Source organism: Cygnus olor, chromosome 2 (genome assembly GCF_009769625.2).
Source record: "Cygnus olor isolate bCygOlo1 chromosome 2, bCygOlo1.pri.v2, whole genome shotgun sequence".
Taxonomy (NCBI): Eukaryota; Metazoa; Chordata; class Aves; order Anseriformes; family Anatidae; genus Cygnus; species Cygnus olor.
This window is the reverse complement of record NC_049170.1, coordinates 14,649,659-14,662,394: the sequence shown is the minus strand read 5'-3', so window position 1 is coordinate 14,662,394 and position 12,736 is coordinate 14,649,659. Positions and strand designations below refer to the sequence as shown.

Below are 12,736 nucleotides of genomic sequence, written 5' to 3'. Positions count from 1 at the left end.
GAAAGAACACACTTTTCAGTTACCAGTCTGGTATATTCTTTCCCAGTAACAGTGTGGTTTCACAAGCCACTGAACTATACCTTCAATGTTTACAACAACCATTCCTAACTCTTTGTGAACTACGGAACTTAAATTCCCTCAGACATCTGTTGATTTTCTCTTGTAACATATTCCTGCAGAGTGAGATTAACAAGACAGAGTAGGCCTTACTAAGAATAGAAGAAGTTAGTCGAATCTCAAGAAAAGGGAAAGGCTGTGGATGTGGTCTGCCTTGACTTCAGTAAGGCTTTTGACACCGTTTCCCACAGCATTCTCCTCAAGAAACTGGCTGCTCTTGGCTTGGACTGGTGTACGCTTTGTTGGGTTAGAAACTGGCTGGGTAGCCGTGCCCAAGGAGTTGTGGTGAATGGAGTTAAATCCAGTTGGAGGCTGGTCACTAGTGGAGTCCCCCAGGGCTCAGTACTGGGGCCAGTTCTCTTTAATATCTTTATCGATGATCTGGATGAGGGGATTGAGTGCACCTTCAGTAAGTTTGCAGATGACACCAAGTTAGGTGCATGTGTTGATCTGCTCGGGGGTAGGAAGGCTCTGCAGGAGGATCTGGATAGGCTGGACCGATGGGCTGAGGCCAACTGTATGAGGTTCAACAAGGCCAAGTGCCGGGTCCTGCATCTGGGGCACAACAACCCCAAGCAGCGCTACAGGCTGGGAGATGAGTGGTTAGAAAGCTGCCTGGCAGAGAAGGACCTGGGAGTATTGGTTGATAGTCAGCTGAATATGAGCCAGCAGTGTGCTCAGGTGGCCAAGAAGGCCAACAGCATCCTGGCTTGTATAAGAAACAGTGGGGCCAGCAGGGCTAGGGAAGTGATTGTCCCCCTGTACTCGGCTCTGGTGAAGCCGCACCTCGAGTACTGTGTTCAGTTTTGGGCCCCTCGCTACAAGGACATGGAGGTGCTCGAGCGAGTCCAGAAAAGGGCAACGAAGCTGGTGAGGGGTCTGGAGAACAAGTCTTACTGGGATTGTTCAGCCTGGAGAAGAGGAGGCTCAGGGGCGACCTTATCGCTCTCTACAGGTACCTTAAAGCACGCTGTAGCGAGGTGGGGGTTGGTCTATTCTCCCACGTGCCTGGTGACAGGACGAGGGGGGATGGGCTAAAGTTGCGCCAGGGGAGGTTTAGGTTGGATATTAGGAAGAACTTCTGTACTGAAAGGGTTGTTAGGCATTGGAATAGGCTGCCCAGGCAAGTGGTTGAGTCGCCATCCCTGGAGGTCTTTAAGAGACGTTTAGATGTAGAGCTTAGTGATATGGTTTAGTGGAGGACTTGTTAGTGTTAGATCAGAGGTTGGACTCGGTGATCTTGGAGGTCTCTTCCAACCTAGATAATTCTGTGATTCTGTGAAATCAAGATATGCACTTAAACATAGGTGGTTTTTTTGTCTTGTGTTTTTTTGCAATCATATCAAACATAACATCATACCTGGTACTCAGTTTTATATACAAGTCTTATGACAGTTTTTACAACAGATCTACTTCAAAGGTTATTCAAAACCTGAACACAACATTATTTTCAATCTTACCAGCCTCAACATTATTTACAGAGATAAATGCTATATCCATTTCTACAATAATTAGAGACACATCATATAACTTTATTTTTTTTATTTGACAAGCAGCAGTATCATGTTCGGTTTTTTTATTTTTTTTACATTTTAATGTAGATACAATTATTAGGTTATCTGTCATATTACAATATTTAGTTTTTTTTTTTCTTTTTTTTTTTTTTACTTTGTCTTAAGATACATTAAAAAACATCAACTGCAAACGTGAAAGGGAAGGGGGAAAAAAAAAAGCATGGTACCCAACCAAATTTCCACATTTCAGCAATACTTCACTCATTCTTTTAGTAAAGTTTTAAGAAATGTCATAATGACATGAGCTTGAAATATCTATAGGCATTTTCATTGACGCTCATGACATGGCACTGGTGATGTTGTAAACAGCAGAAAAACAGGGGCTGCCAAGTGACCAATTATGGAGGCACAGGCCTGCCTCTTCCCACAGGAACACACCAAACAGTGACAGCAATGATCTCCTTACAATCATACCTGCAGGATAGCAACATCATGCTACATAACTGTATTCGTCTGCAGAGGCCTGGCTTCGCTCTATGTACTGTTTGTCTATCAGAACTTCAATACACTTCTTAATCATGCTGATACTTGGGTTAAACCTAGCTCTTGATTGGCTAATCACCTGCAAAAGAAAAACAAGTTTTATGTGTTATTTTCAGTTACAACAGTTATAAATGCAACAGGAAACTCAGTAAGCACTTTAAGGGAAAAATCAGTTTACTTTTCTTTTAAAGTCAAGATTAAATAAATACAGGACAGTTAATTTATAACAATAAACAATGCATCTCCGTACAGTAGTGTCAAGAGACTTAAACTGACTGCTTAACTCATTGGTTCAGTTTGCACATTAACCAGATTTTTTCAGTCCTCTTGCTTGCTTAATTTGTTCTGGTACAAGTGAGGATAAATATCCAACTTAAAATTGATCTAACATTTCTTCACTTTTATTACTATTAGTACAGTTTAAGCAAAGTGAAAGCATTATAAAACCACCTGTGTCCTTTCCAGTATCTACGCTGGCTCTTCCTAAGTTAGGTACCTTTTACTTCCGTTTATATACTTTTGTTGTTCTGTAATATTTCATTTATGGACTCCCAAAAGTCTTACAAATTTATGGACTTGTCTTCAAGTCTTACTTGGAAAATAAATGCCTAACAAATATGTTAATCTTAGTTTTCAGAACAGTTTATACAATTATAAATGGTTAAGTTTCACTTGACCAGTTTTCTCAAAACTATTTCTAAACCTGAACACAACGTTCCTCTCATGCATCACCACCTTTGTTATTATGAACAGATAGAGAAGACATTTTCATTTAATAAAGTTTCATGAATCCTGTGTTTTCTTTATGGCATTACAAATAGTAACTGACATGCATGCAGATAAATAGCAAATTCTCCCAAAGTCTGACTAGGATCTTAATAAGAGGTTACTCATTCTTGGTTAACAGTTTAAATGTATTAAAAATGCAAGCCATCCTCAGAGACACTACTGCACTAGACAATCAAATTTGTAAGATAAAATAAGATTTACTTTTCAAAAAATTTGTTTTGTAAAGTTACACTACAACATTGTTGTTTCAGTTGCCACGCTGTATGATGTAAGCTAGATCTGTTGTGCTGATTCCAGCCATGCCATACTGTATACCTGGTCCTGAAAGCCACCTGAACCCCTGAAGCAGCGTAAATGGAGTCCCCACACTCCCATCACTGACATCTTTTTCCCATACAATTTGAGACTATCAGGCTGAACCTTTATTTATGTCACTAAAGACCATCCTACAATTTGGCAAGTTCAATCCAGCTATGCTGGACCTTTTTAACAAGTACAGTAAAAAAATTATTTATGGTAAAATCAAATCTATATGTGCATTGCAGAAGAAACTGTAGCTGCTGGCTAAACTTCAGATCTCTCTTAATAGTTTTAAATTCTATAGGTTCTCTTCTAGGTAAGTGAGGAAATGGTGTGTAGTAACAGAACATCTACCTTGGAGAGTTTTTCACATTTAAACTTTTGTGGCCAATTTGTAGCAAAGAAAGTTACTATTACTTTCTCCTTTCTACTTCCTAGCAGTGGGAAGTGAGGGAAACAAAAGACCTAACTACTCAAGTGTCAGAATATATTTAGCCTGTAGTTTCACATTTGTTCTGTAAAGAAAGTGATTTTTATTTCAGCTGGACTTCCTGTTTTCTTTACAACTTTTCGTGGCTGGCTTTGTCCCAGCTCTAGTGAGGAGCTGGAGCTCTCTGCGAGCCAACAGAACTCACCAGGTAGAACTCACCCAGCAGAACAAACAGAAAGCTCAGAAGAGATAGTTTTGTTGGGCTAGCAGCCAATGGTCTGGTAAGTTCCACAGCAGTCAAATGAGAAGAAACTTGGTGCTAACAAGCTTAGATCAGCTTAAATTTCACCTAACTTCAGCCCTACACTCAGACTCATTGTCATAACCAATACTTCCTGTATTTACTCAGGACAGATAGATCTGAAGACCGAATTTTGTATTAGTAGTTTGTTTTTTTGTTTTGTTTTGTTTTGTTTTTAATACAGGTCAGTCTACTGAGAAAGCTGAGCATGTTCAACCCAAAACCACCTAGCAATCTGGGCTTACTCATTTAATATAAAGCAAAACAAGTTACTGAGCTCAATGCAGATGTAACTAGGTAAAATTTCCACCTACCATGAAATTTTCATTTTTAATGTTAAATATACAAAACCTGTCTCCCCACAATTTGCCCTACAATCTGGCAAGAGTATCTGAAGTACCCAAGAGTCCATCTGTATCCTAGACTGCAGAGTAGATATCTAACAGATTTTGAAGAACCTAGCTCATATGTCCTAGTTAAAGTTTAGCTGAGGAAGCATGAAGATTGGCACAAATCCAGACAGCTAAAAAGCACAAAAAATTAACTCTAATGGATTTTTGTACTGCTTCACATTACTGCTTGAAGTTCTACAATTGCTCATTTAAGATGACATCAGGTCTCCACAGTACATTGCAACATAGATAAGAATTATTTAGAAGTCTAGCCTTCAGTTTTTACTTATATTCTGGGTGGATTAGAACATTTAATATTAAAAACTGAGAACTACAGACTAAATGAATAAGGACACGATTTTCATAAATTTATAGGTCATAAATTTAGTTAAAAGCTAAGGTTAAAAAAACAATACATGTTGATGTGGCTGGTGATAGATAAAAGGGGCAACAACTTTATTCTGTACTGTTTTTCTAAGCTGACTTGCTATCAAGTTATTCACTTTTCTGGCAAAATTGGAAAAATCTCCTGATGTTAATAGACTGTACTGTTCTGCAAGAGTACTGCACGAGCCAAATGCAGCATAAGCATGTCAGATACTGCCTCCTGAGCTGGACAAAGAAGGAAATGACCATAAAGTAGTTTTTCTGTTTCTAAGCTGTCCAAGTTTGTTCTCTCTTCCACCATTTAAACGGGTCTCAAGTAAAGCACACTTTGAAAACTTTTTTAAGTTGCGAATATGGGGGAAAATATTTTCAAAGATGAATCTGGGCTTGACTACCATTTTCTAGTTTTAACATAAAAATCTTAGAGGATTTCATCATGATTGCATGAAACAGAAGAGCAAATAAACGAAGGTTTTGAGAAGCAATCAAGGCCTATGCTGCCTCATCTTTTAGATGTTCAAAATCAGATTTCTTAAGTTAAGCTTGCTTTCAGAGAGTTTGTGTACAAACACTATTTATTTAAAGATCCAAAACCTTTCAGATGTCTCATGTTACCAGTCAATATGAAAGCTCTGGACTTACAAGCTCTCTGTAGCTGCTTATTTTGCTTAGGAAATAAAAAATAATTGGCAATTATGGTAAACTGTTTTCTCCATCACCACAGGACAGAAAGAATACAGAAGACCTCAAAATGACAGAATGCCTCTCCACCACGTTCAAAATGGTCCAGAAAAGCAGGACTCTTTATTCCCTCTCCCACCAATCTGCTCTGAGGCTATCCAGCAAAGCTTGGGAGACACAAGAACGACTTGAAGGTTGAGAAAAACTAGGGACTGGTTGGTATGAGTGAAGGTTAGGTTGGAATAGGAAATGCAATTAGGCAGGCAACTATCACAGATGGAAAAGTAGAAGAAAAACGAAAGAAATAACACCTTTTTCCAAGCCAGTCCATGACAGTTCACAGATCATTAATTTAGAATATAAAAAATCTAGACAACTGTACTGCTGGTAAAATAAAGATTAAGAGGTGCACGTCTACATACTCAGACAACTTTTAAAATATAAGCCATGAATTAGAACAAAATCCAACTTTACAATTAGAGCTCAAAATTGGCGAGGTGCTTCTGTGGAAATGTAATGTCTAGAATATCCATACTCAAGTGTCTTCAATTGAACCTACAGCTCTGGCAACGATTCCTATAGGATACAACATCTGCAGGTATAGAACCAGCCAACTGGAAAGAGCAAGCACAGCACTAAAGCATTAAGCATCTCTAAGACATATTTACAGGGCTGACTGATCACAGGCAACTGCCCCAGTACTACGGTTCAAAGTAGACTCCATTGGAATTCTCATCAATTTCACTCAAGTCTTAGTTTTGACATGGGAGTTTTGTGGTCAGATGTTCTACCCAGCTATCCTGAAGATTTTCCTCAAACTCATGCTTAAGAAGAGGATTTTTATCTTACCTCCTGAATAAGAGCATTATGTCGCAACACTTTACGTGCTTTCATGATACGGACTATAGCAGCTTGAAGATACATTTTTCTGTCTTCATCTACAGCGCTTCTGGTCTGTTCCATCTCCTGCGATACAGGAAGAATAGTAAAGCTTCAAATATAGTAAGATCAATAAACACGTCATAAAAGTATCTTGAATCTAAACTTTTTACTTTATTAAAAGTGGTCAACTAATGTAAAAATCTAGATAAAGATCAATGTAAAGCGCTTTTGTAAATCAAGAACACCAGGTTTCATGAAAGTCAGCAGGTAGGTAGGAGGAAGACAGCCAAATCAGATTTTGCTATGGAGAAAAGTGGGCAAAATTTACTGTAAGATATTGAGTTTGTCAGCACATATGTCTCTTGTATACATGTCTATGTCTTAGGAGACATAGAAGGAACCTGGATTATCAAAATTTGAGTTGATTATAGTTGATGAAGGACACAAAACCATATGAAAACAGAGTTCAGTGGATCTGCTGTTTCTGGATTAAATTGCTTTTATAAACACTACCAACAAAACAGTCTCATTAGATAAGACAAGGTGAATGTCAATTCAATTTGGTACAAGAGGAATAGCTCTTGTTCATTTTTTCTTCTTATTCCCTAACCCATTTTTTTTTCTACCTGTATTTTAAGTACAAAAAAAATTGCAGTGCTTAAACTATAAACTTAAACAATGTTTTCACAATGATATAAATCTTACACAGAGAATCTTATATCTGCTTTTACCGACCTAATAAAATCAATTCAATTTTAGAAAAATAAGCTTCATAAGCTCTTCAGTCTACAAACACCAAAAAATACTTGCCTGTGGTGTGTCTTTCTGCATTGACGTAGTAATTTTAAATTTTGTTCGTTTACTGCTGAAGTTCATATTTAATGAAAACGTAGACTCTGCCTCTACATCTTCCTGCAATAGAGAATCTTTTTAAAAAACAGAAATGGAACCAAAAAAGAATAAGCAGCAAGGATTTGCCAGGATAACAGTTTACTTAGAAAAATCACAGGTAGGGGCTTGCATACATACAAATAATTACAGTAGATTTGTAGTTGAAAATTCTAAAGAGCCACTTGAACCAGGTCAGTTTTTTAAGTTACAGTTTAACTAACCTAGAAATACAGTCTATTTTACAAGACACTACAAAGAACTCTGACATACATGAGTACTGTTAATAAGTCAATATTATGAATACAATAGTTCCAGTCCGAAGGGACCTACAAAGATCATTAAGTCCAACCGTCACACTACTTCAGAACTGACCCAAAGTTAAACTGTCATTAAGAGTGTTATCCAAATTCTTCTTAAACATGGACAGGCACGGTGCATCAACCACCTGTGTAGGAAGCCTGTTCCAACATATACCTACCATTTGGGTAAAGAAGTTTTTCCTAATGTCTAGTCTGAACATTAACAAAAACTTCTTTACTGAGAAGCAATTAAAGCAATTTCAGTTTTAATAACTGAACAGCTGTTTTAACTTCTGGTTTAATACTTCAATAGTTTATCTTAGTTGCAAACACTCTCCTTTTAAACACATTTTTGTCCCTGCAAAGAAAGTAGGATTTGCATTTATTTATGGCAGAACCTCAAGAGAGCAAGCTATTACTTTCACAAACATTACTAAAGTTGCCTTAAAGAACTTAAGGAAAAAAACTAAACATTTTATGTTGTATCAGAAACAGTTGATGAACTGCAACTTCTACAGCTCCACAACTGTATGCAATTTCTCTTTTTTTCTCATCTGGATCTCAATTTTTTCCCCTACACATGTCAAAGTCCATTTCTTTCAATAAATTGTAACTATTCCCAGCAGTCCCAACACCTTTACATTCAACTAACAGGATGACCTGAACAATCTTTCCCATTTCCAGGCAAGAGTCTGTACAAGTATTACCAATTTCCAGCAGAACATAGTTACCGGGCTTCTTAGACTTTGGAATCTTGCCAAACTATGCTTGCCTCAAGTGCAAATACTTGAGCAAACTCTTAAGCAAACACTGTCAATATTTATTTAAAAAATATACCAAATACTATTAATTTTATACTCTGCAGACATTCTCTATTAGAATATAACATCTAGTCATAGTATAGAAAATTTAATACGAAAGGGCAAAGATCAACAGCTTTAAAAATGTCATTAAACTTTAGTGCTGTTGTGTTTATATGGTTGAGTATAAAACAAAACAAAACCAATAAAGATTTTGTCAAAAGTTTGTTAAAAAAAAAAAAGAACAAGCAAAAGCAAACTGCAGTATATAATACATTGTACTTTGCTGTGTAGCTCAGACACAGGTAGAGAGAAGTCAGTATGTTTAATTTCACTGTTTAAGCCACTGAAGTTCACTGGCTTATCCAATGAGTAAGCTGATAGACTGCATACAGATCAGCTTTCAAATTGCTGGATGGAATGCAAAGAAAACAGAATTAGCAAATACGTTTGAATACAACAGCCTGTAAGTTAAAGAACCAGAAAATGCAGTGGTAAACATTAAAAGGTAAAAGGATTGGAAAGCTATACCATTCAACCTTCAATGACATATGCTTAAAGAAACTAGATGAACCTTATATGGCAGACATAAATAAATGTAAATCCTTTAAATAATGGGCAACTTTCTAAGATTATGAAAAATCTCACTGTTTTCTGTAATAGCTCCCAGTGTTATATTTCACCCATGGTTTAACAGACATCTTCCCAGCCACTGTTCCAACCTGAGCTCATTTCTAGATATTGGAAGCATGTCCTATGCTTCAGCCAAGCATCAGATCTTCCTTGCGATCTCACTTTCCATTTTCTAACATTTTCCTGGTTAAAAAAAAAAGCAGCTATCAGAGCAGCTTTGGATTTCTACTCATAAGCCAAGTGAACAGCTTATCAGTTTGTTCTGCTTGATACTGTCTGAATAACTTGGGCTTTCTGGGCTAGCTGGAAGCACATACTAAAGTTTGTACGGTATGCAAAGGCACTTCTGTAGCATTACTTACGTAACAGACTTCTGTGCCCTTCATTGCATGGGGAAAAAAGGTAAGTGATTTGATGTAGGTCATACGGAAGTGTGAGGCAGTCAGTAATAGTACCTGTATGAACCTTCGCCTTAACCACAAACAAAGCTCAGATATTACTAGAACTCCATGAAACTCATGGAAAGACAGAGTTTGGGATAATGCAGCAAAAATCCTCTCACACAAGCCCTCCTTGCTCTCTGTCCTCCTCCCTCCTTCTCCTTTAATATGTCAGCCAGGAAGTATATGGCTGCTGTTACTTTCAGTCTCTTAACCCCACAAATTTATTTTAAGGATCTCTTTAAGACATTTTGATTTACTACTCAGGCTCCTTCCCATGATCCCACTACTTTGAAAGTGATGTATTTAAAGAGAATTTCCATCCAACAGTAGTGAGTTTAAAGCCACATGGATTCAACAGGAACAATAAACAGTCCTAGCATTATTACCTTTTTAGCAGACCCTGCTTTTATAGGCATATAGAACAAAGATAGTCTACTTCTTCCCCTCTTTCCTTATAAATATTTATAATTGCTAACAAGGCCCATAATATGTTAAAAAAAGAAAAAAAAGAGCTGATTGTTTTGTATCAAAAAAAGCCCTCGACAAACAGTAGAATGAAAAGACTGAGAACATGAAACACTTTTATATCATTACTGCACACCTTGTCTGAGTCATGGTTGATCATTTTGACATCGAGTAAGGATTTGATAGTTTTTGTCAGTTCCTTCTCATTCATTTGAGTACTGTCCTGAAGCTCCTTGTAACTGACAGTTTCACTGTTGTTGAAGGCAAGCAACACTGCCATTTGGTATGTTGTCACCATGGCGACATACGGTTTGCACAAATAATTCATTTTTACTTCACCTGTAATGATACAAGTAGTATTTTATAAACCGATTAATGTGCTGAAAAGACATCTGAAGCCTAACTACTAGAGCTACTCGTACAGTTCCTACACACATGCAATTCCAGACATGCAATTCAGACCTCAATATGGCATGGGAACATGAAAACAGATGTTGTAAATTTAGACACGTAGGATACGGTTTGCAAAAAAAAAAAAAGAACTCTGATTAATTGTGAATACCACAACAGTAGTGTTTTCAGGAGAAAACTGAAAGCGTTGAATTTGAATAATGCAATACAACTTAAAGTAGTAAAAAAATTCCAAATACCCTGAATGCAACACTGCAACACGCAAGCTTCAATTAGTAATAGCTTACACAGTATCACAGAATAGTGATTAAAAAAGGCACTGAAGAATGTGCATTAAGAATGTACAGCTCTAGTTTTCCCTGGATTTAATAAATCACAGGTAACATGCAGGTTTACAAACAAATTTTGGAAATATTAAATAGCAAATATTATATTACTTAATGATGCAAAAATAATAAACTGACTTAATATGCAGTGTAATGTTCCACCTCCAACGTTTGCTGTCATTTGACCTTTAACAAACAATTGCCAGTTGTTTAGAGCGTAAGTTAGCAAAGCTTTTGTTTTTACCTGTACAAAGATAATGTAACCAAGTAAGCTTCCTTCCACTAAAATGTTGACTGTAGAATAATTCAAACTGCAAAACAAGATGAACTTCAGTTAATCACACATATAAACTTACAATAGTTTAATATCACACTAACACTCCAGCAAAGAAATACTAGTTTTATGCTCACTATATTAGATATAGACCTTGCTGATAAGTTCATGACAGCACCTTCTTTTAGAAGATGGGCGATTGAGCATCAGTCAGTTAGTGAACTACTTGAACACATTAACATACCACTTGATGACTCAATCAAAAAGATTGTTGAGACATTCATACTCTCAAAGCATAAAATATTGTAGCTAAAAGTAGTGTAACTTGACTGAATCCAACAGAGTTCCTCAATGTTTATCAATCTTGTTATGTTTTATTATTCTGTTCCTTCCAATTCCATATGAAAACAAATGTATTTTTGTTTTTTCACCTTGGTGAAATCAAACCTGTATTCCATGGCTTTGACTTCATTTGATTTGTCTTGATTTAAAATCAAATCAGAAAACCCATTTTACTGATTTTTTTTAAGCATCCTTAAAAAAATGTAAGCTTTTAGTTAACAGGTATTTCCCACAGCCAGCTACACAATGATGAATCTCATCCTGCAAATCTCAAGATGAATCTCATCTTATGTTCCTCAACACATTTTTAGGGGAAAATTTCAAAAAAAGCTAGCTTAAAGGCAGGTATAGTTTTTGTCACTCTTCCAGTTTCGGTTTCCGACTAGACACAACTACACAAATGGAAAACATCTCAGAACCAAGAAACAACTAGGAATCCTTAAATTTCTGCTGCCAAACTTGTAAACCTTCAAAAACTTCCAAAACCTATTTTCAGAAAGAAACACACATTTATGATTTAGAAGGTAACATTTCAAACTTATGTTGACATCAAAAATTGAAGCATCTCCTTAAAATCAGTATTTTAAAATTCTTATTTCCTAAATTGCATTAGTAGTAATATTAACTTCTTCCTGATTTTTTTTCCTTTTATAAGAATTTATAGTCATTATGGAAAGTGTTACATCAGTCACTCTGGACAGCAACTTTTCCTGATATTTAAGATATACGAAGACACATAAACACATAGAAAACCAAGAACATGAAAAAATCTACCTCTGAACAAGAAAAGGACTTAAATTAAAAATTCCTCTCTTCCTTGAGAAACATGGGACAACTTTGTTCCTTGCTTTCGTGCAACTGAAAATTAGCTATGCAGTTTGAAATTTGGCAATAAAGTACACAAGTCTGGCATCTATAAATGAGATAGCTCTACAGAAGACTCTAGAAATGCCATTACCAGAAGATTCTTTCAAAACTACATTTACCTACATTTAAATATAATTTTCATAGAATAAGAGAAGGATTGTGATAAGAAAAATCAAGTTTACAGAGAAGATGCAAAATTATCCTACTTTTGTATTATATGCAATTTATCAATCCTGCTATTCCTGGAAACTAGTATGCAGTGCAGAGACAGAAAACATAAAACAAAACAATCAAACAAACAAACTTGGAAAATAAAGAAAACACTGGATTTTGAAGAACAAGTAAAGATATTCCAGAATGTTAAAAACAAACAAACAAAAAACTTTCAAGGAGACGGCTTCCAGGTTACTTATTCTGTGGGCTAATCAGACTGATGGAGAAAAGTTACTCTGACAGAAAAGAATTTCTCCAAAGGCTAAAGAAATTTATGGTAAGGCTTATAAAGACCAGATTTTATTTTAACACATGTAATAAGTCTGACCATTTTGCTTATAAGAAGAAATAACACTGGGAATTTTAGTAGATAAGGCATTCTCTTGGATGTCATCTGAAAAGAACTGAAATTTGGCTAAAAAGCTAACAGAAAAAT

General features: G+C 36.2%; 1 protein-coding gene across 8 annotated transcripts in view; it reads right to left on the bottom strand.

Moving 5' to 3' along the window:
- Positions 1 to 1,648: 1,648 nt before the first annotated feature.
- CUL2 (cullin 2) overlaps positions 1,649 to 12,736 on the bottom strand; it is a 49,329-nt gene continuing 38,241 nt past the window's right edge. For all 8 annotated transcript variants that reach the window (XM_040547793.1, XM_040547790.1, XM_040547797.1 and 5 more), the window contains 5 exons: positions 10,849 to 10,915; positions 10,004 to 10,206; positions 7,147 to 7,248; positions 6,304 to 6,420; positions 1,649 to 2,253 (listed from right to left, as the gene is read on the bottom strand). In XM_040547793.1, the coding sequence (XP_040403727.1) occupies positions 2,122 to 2,253; positions 6,304 to 6,420; positions 7,147 to 7,248; positions 10,004 to 10,206; positions 10,849 to 10,915 (621 nt within the window). In that variant the 3' untranslated portion in view covers positions 1,649 to 2,121. The remainder of the gene's footprint in view (positions 2,254 to 6,303; positions 6,421 to 7,146; positions 7,249 to 10,003; positions 10,207 to 10,848; positions 10,916 to 12,736) is intronic.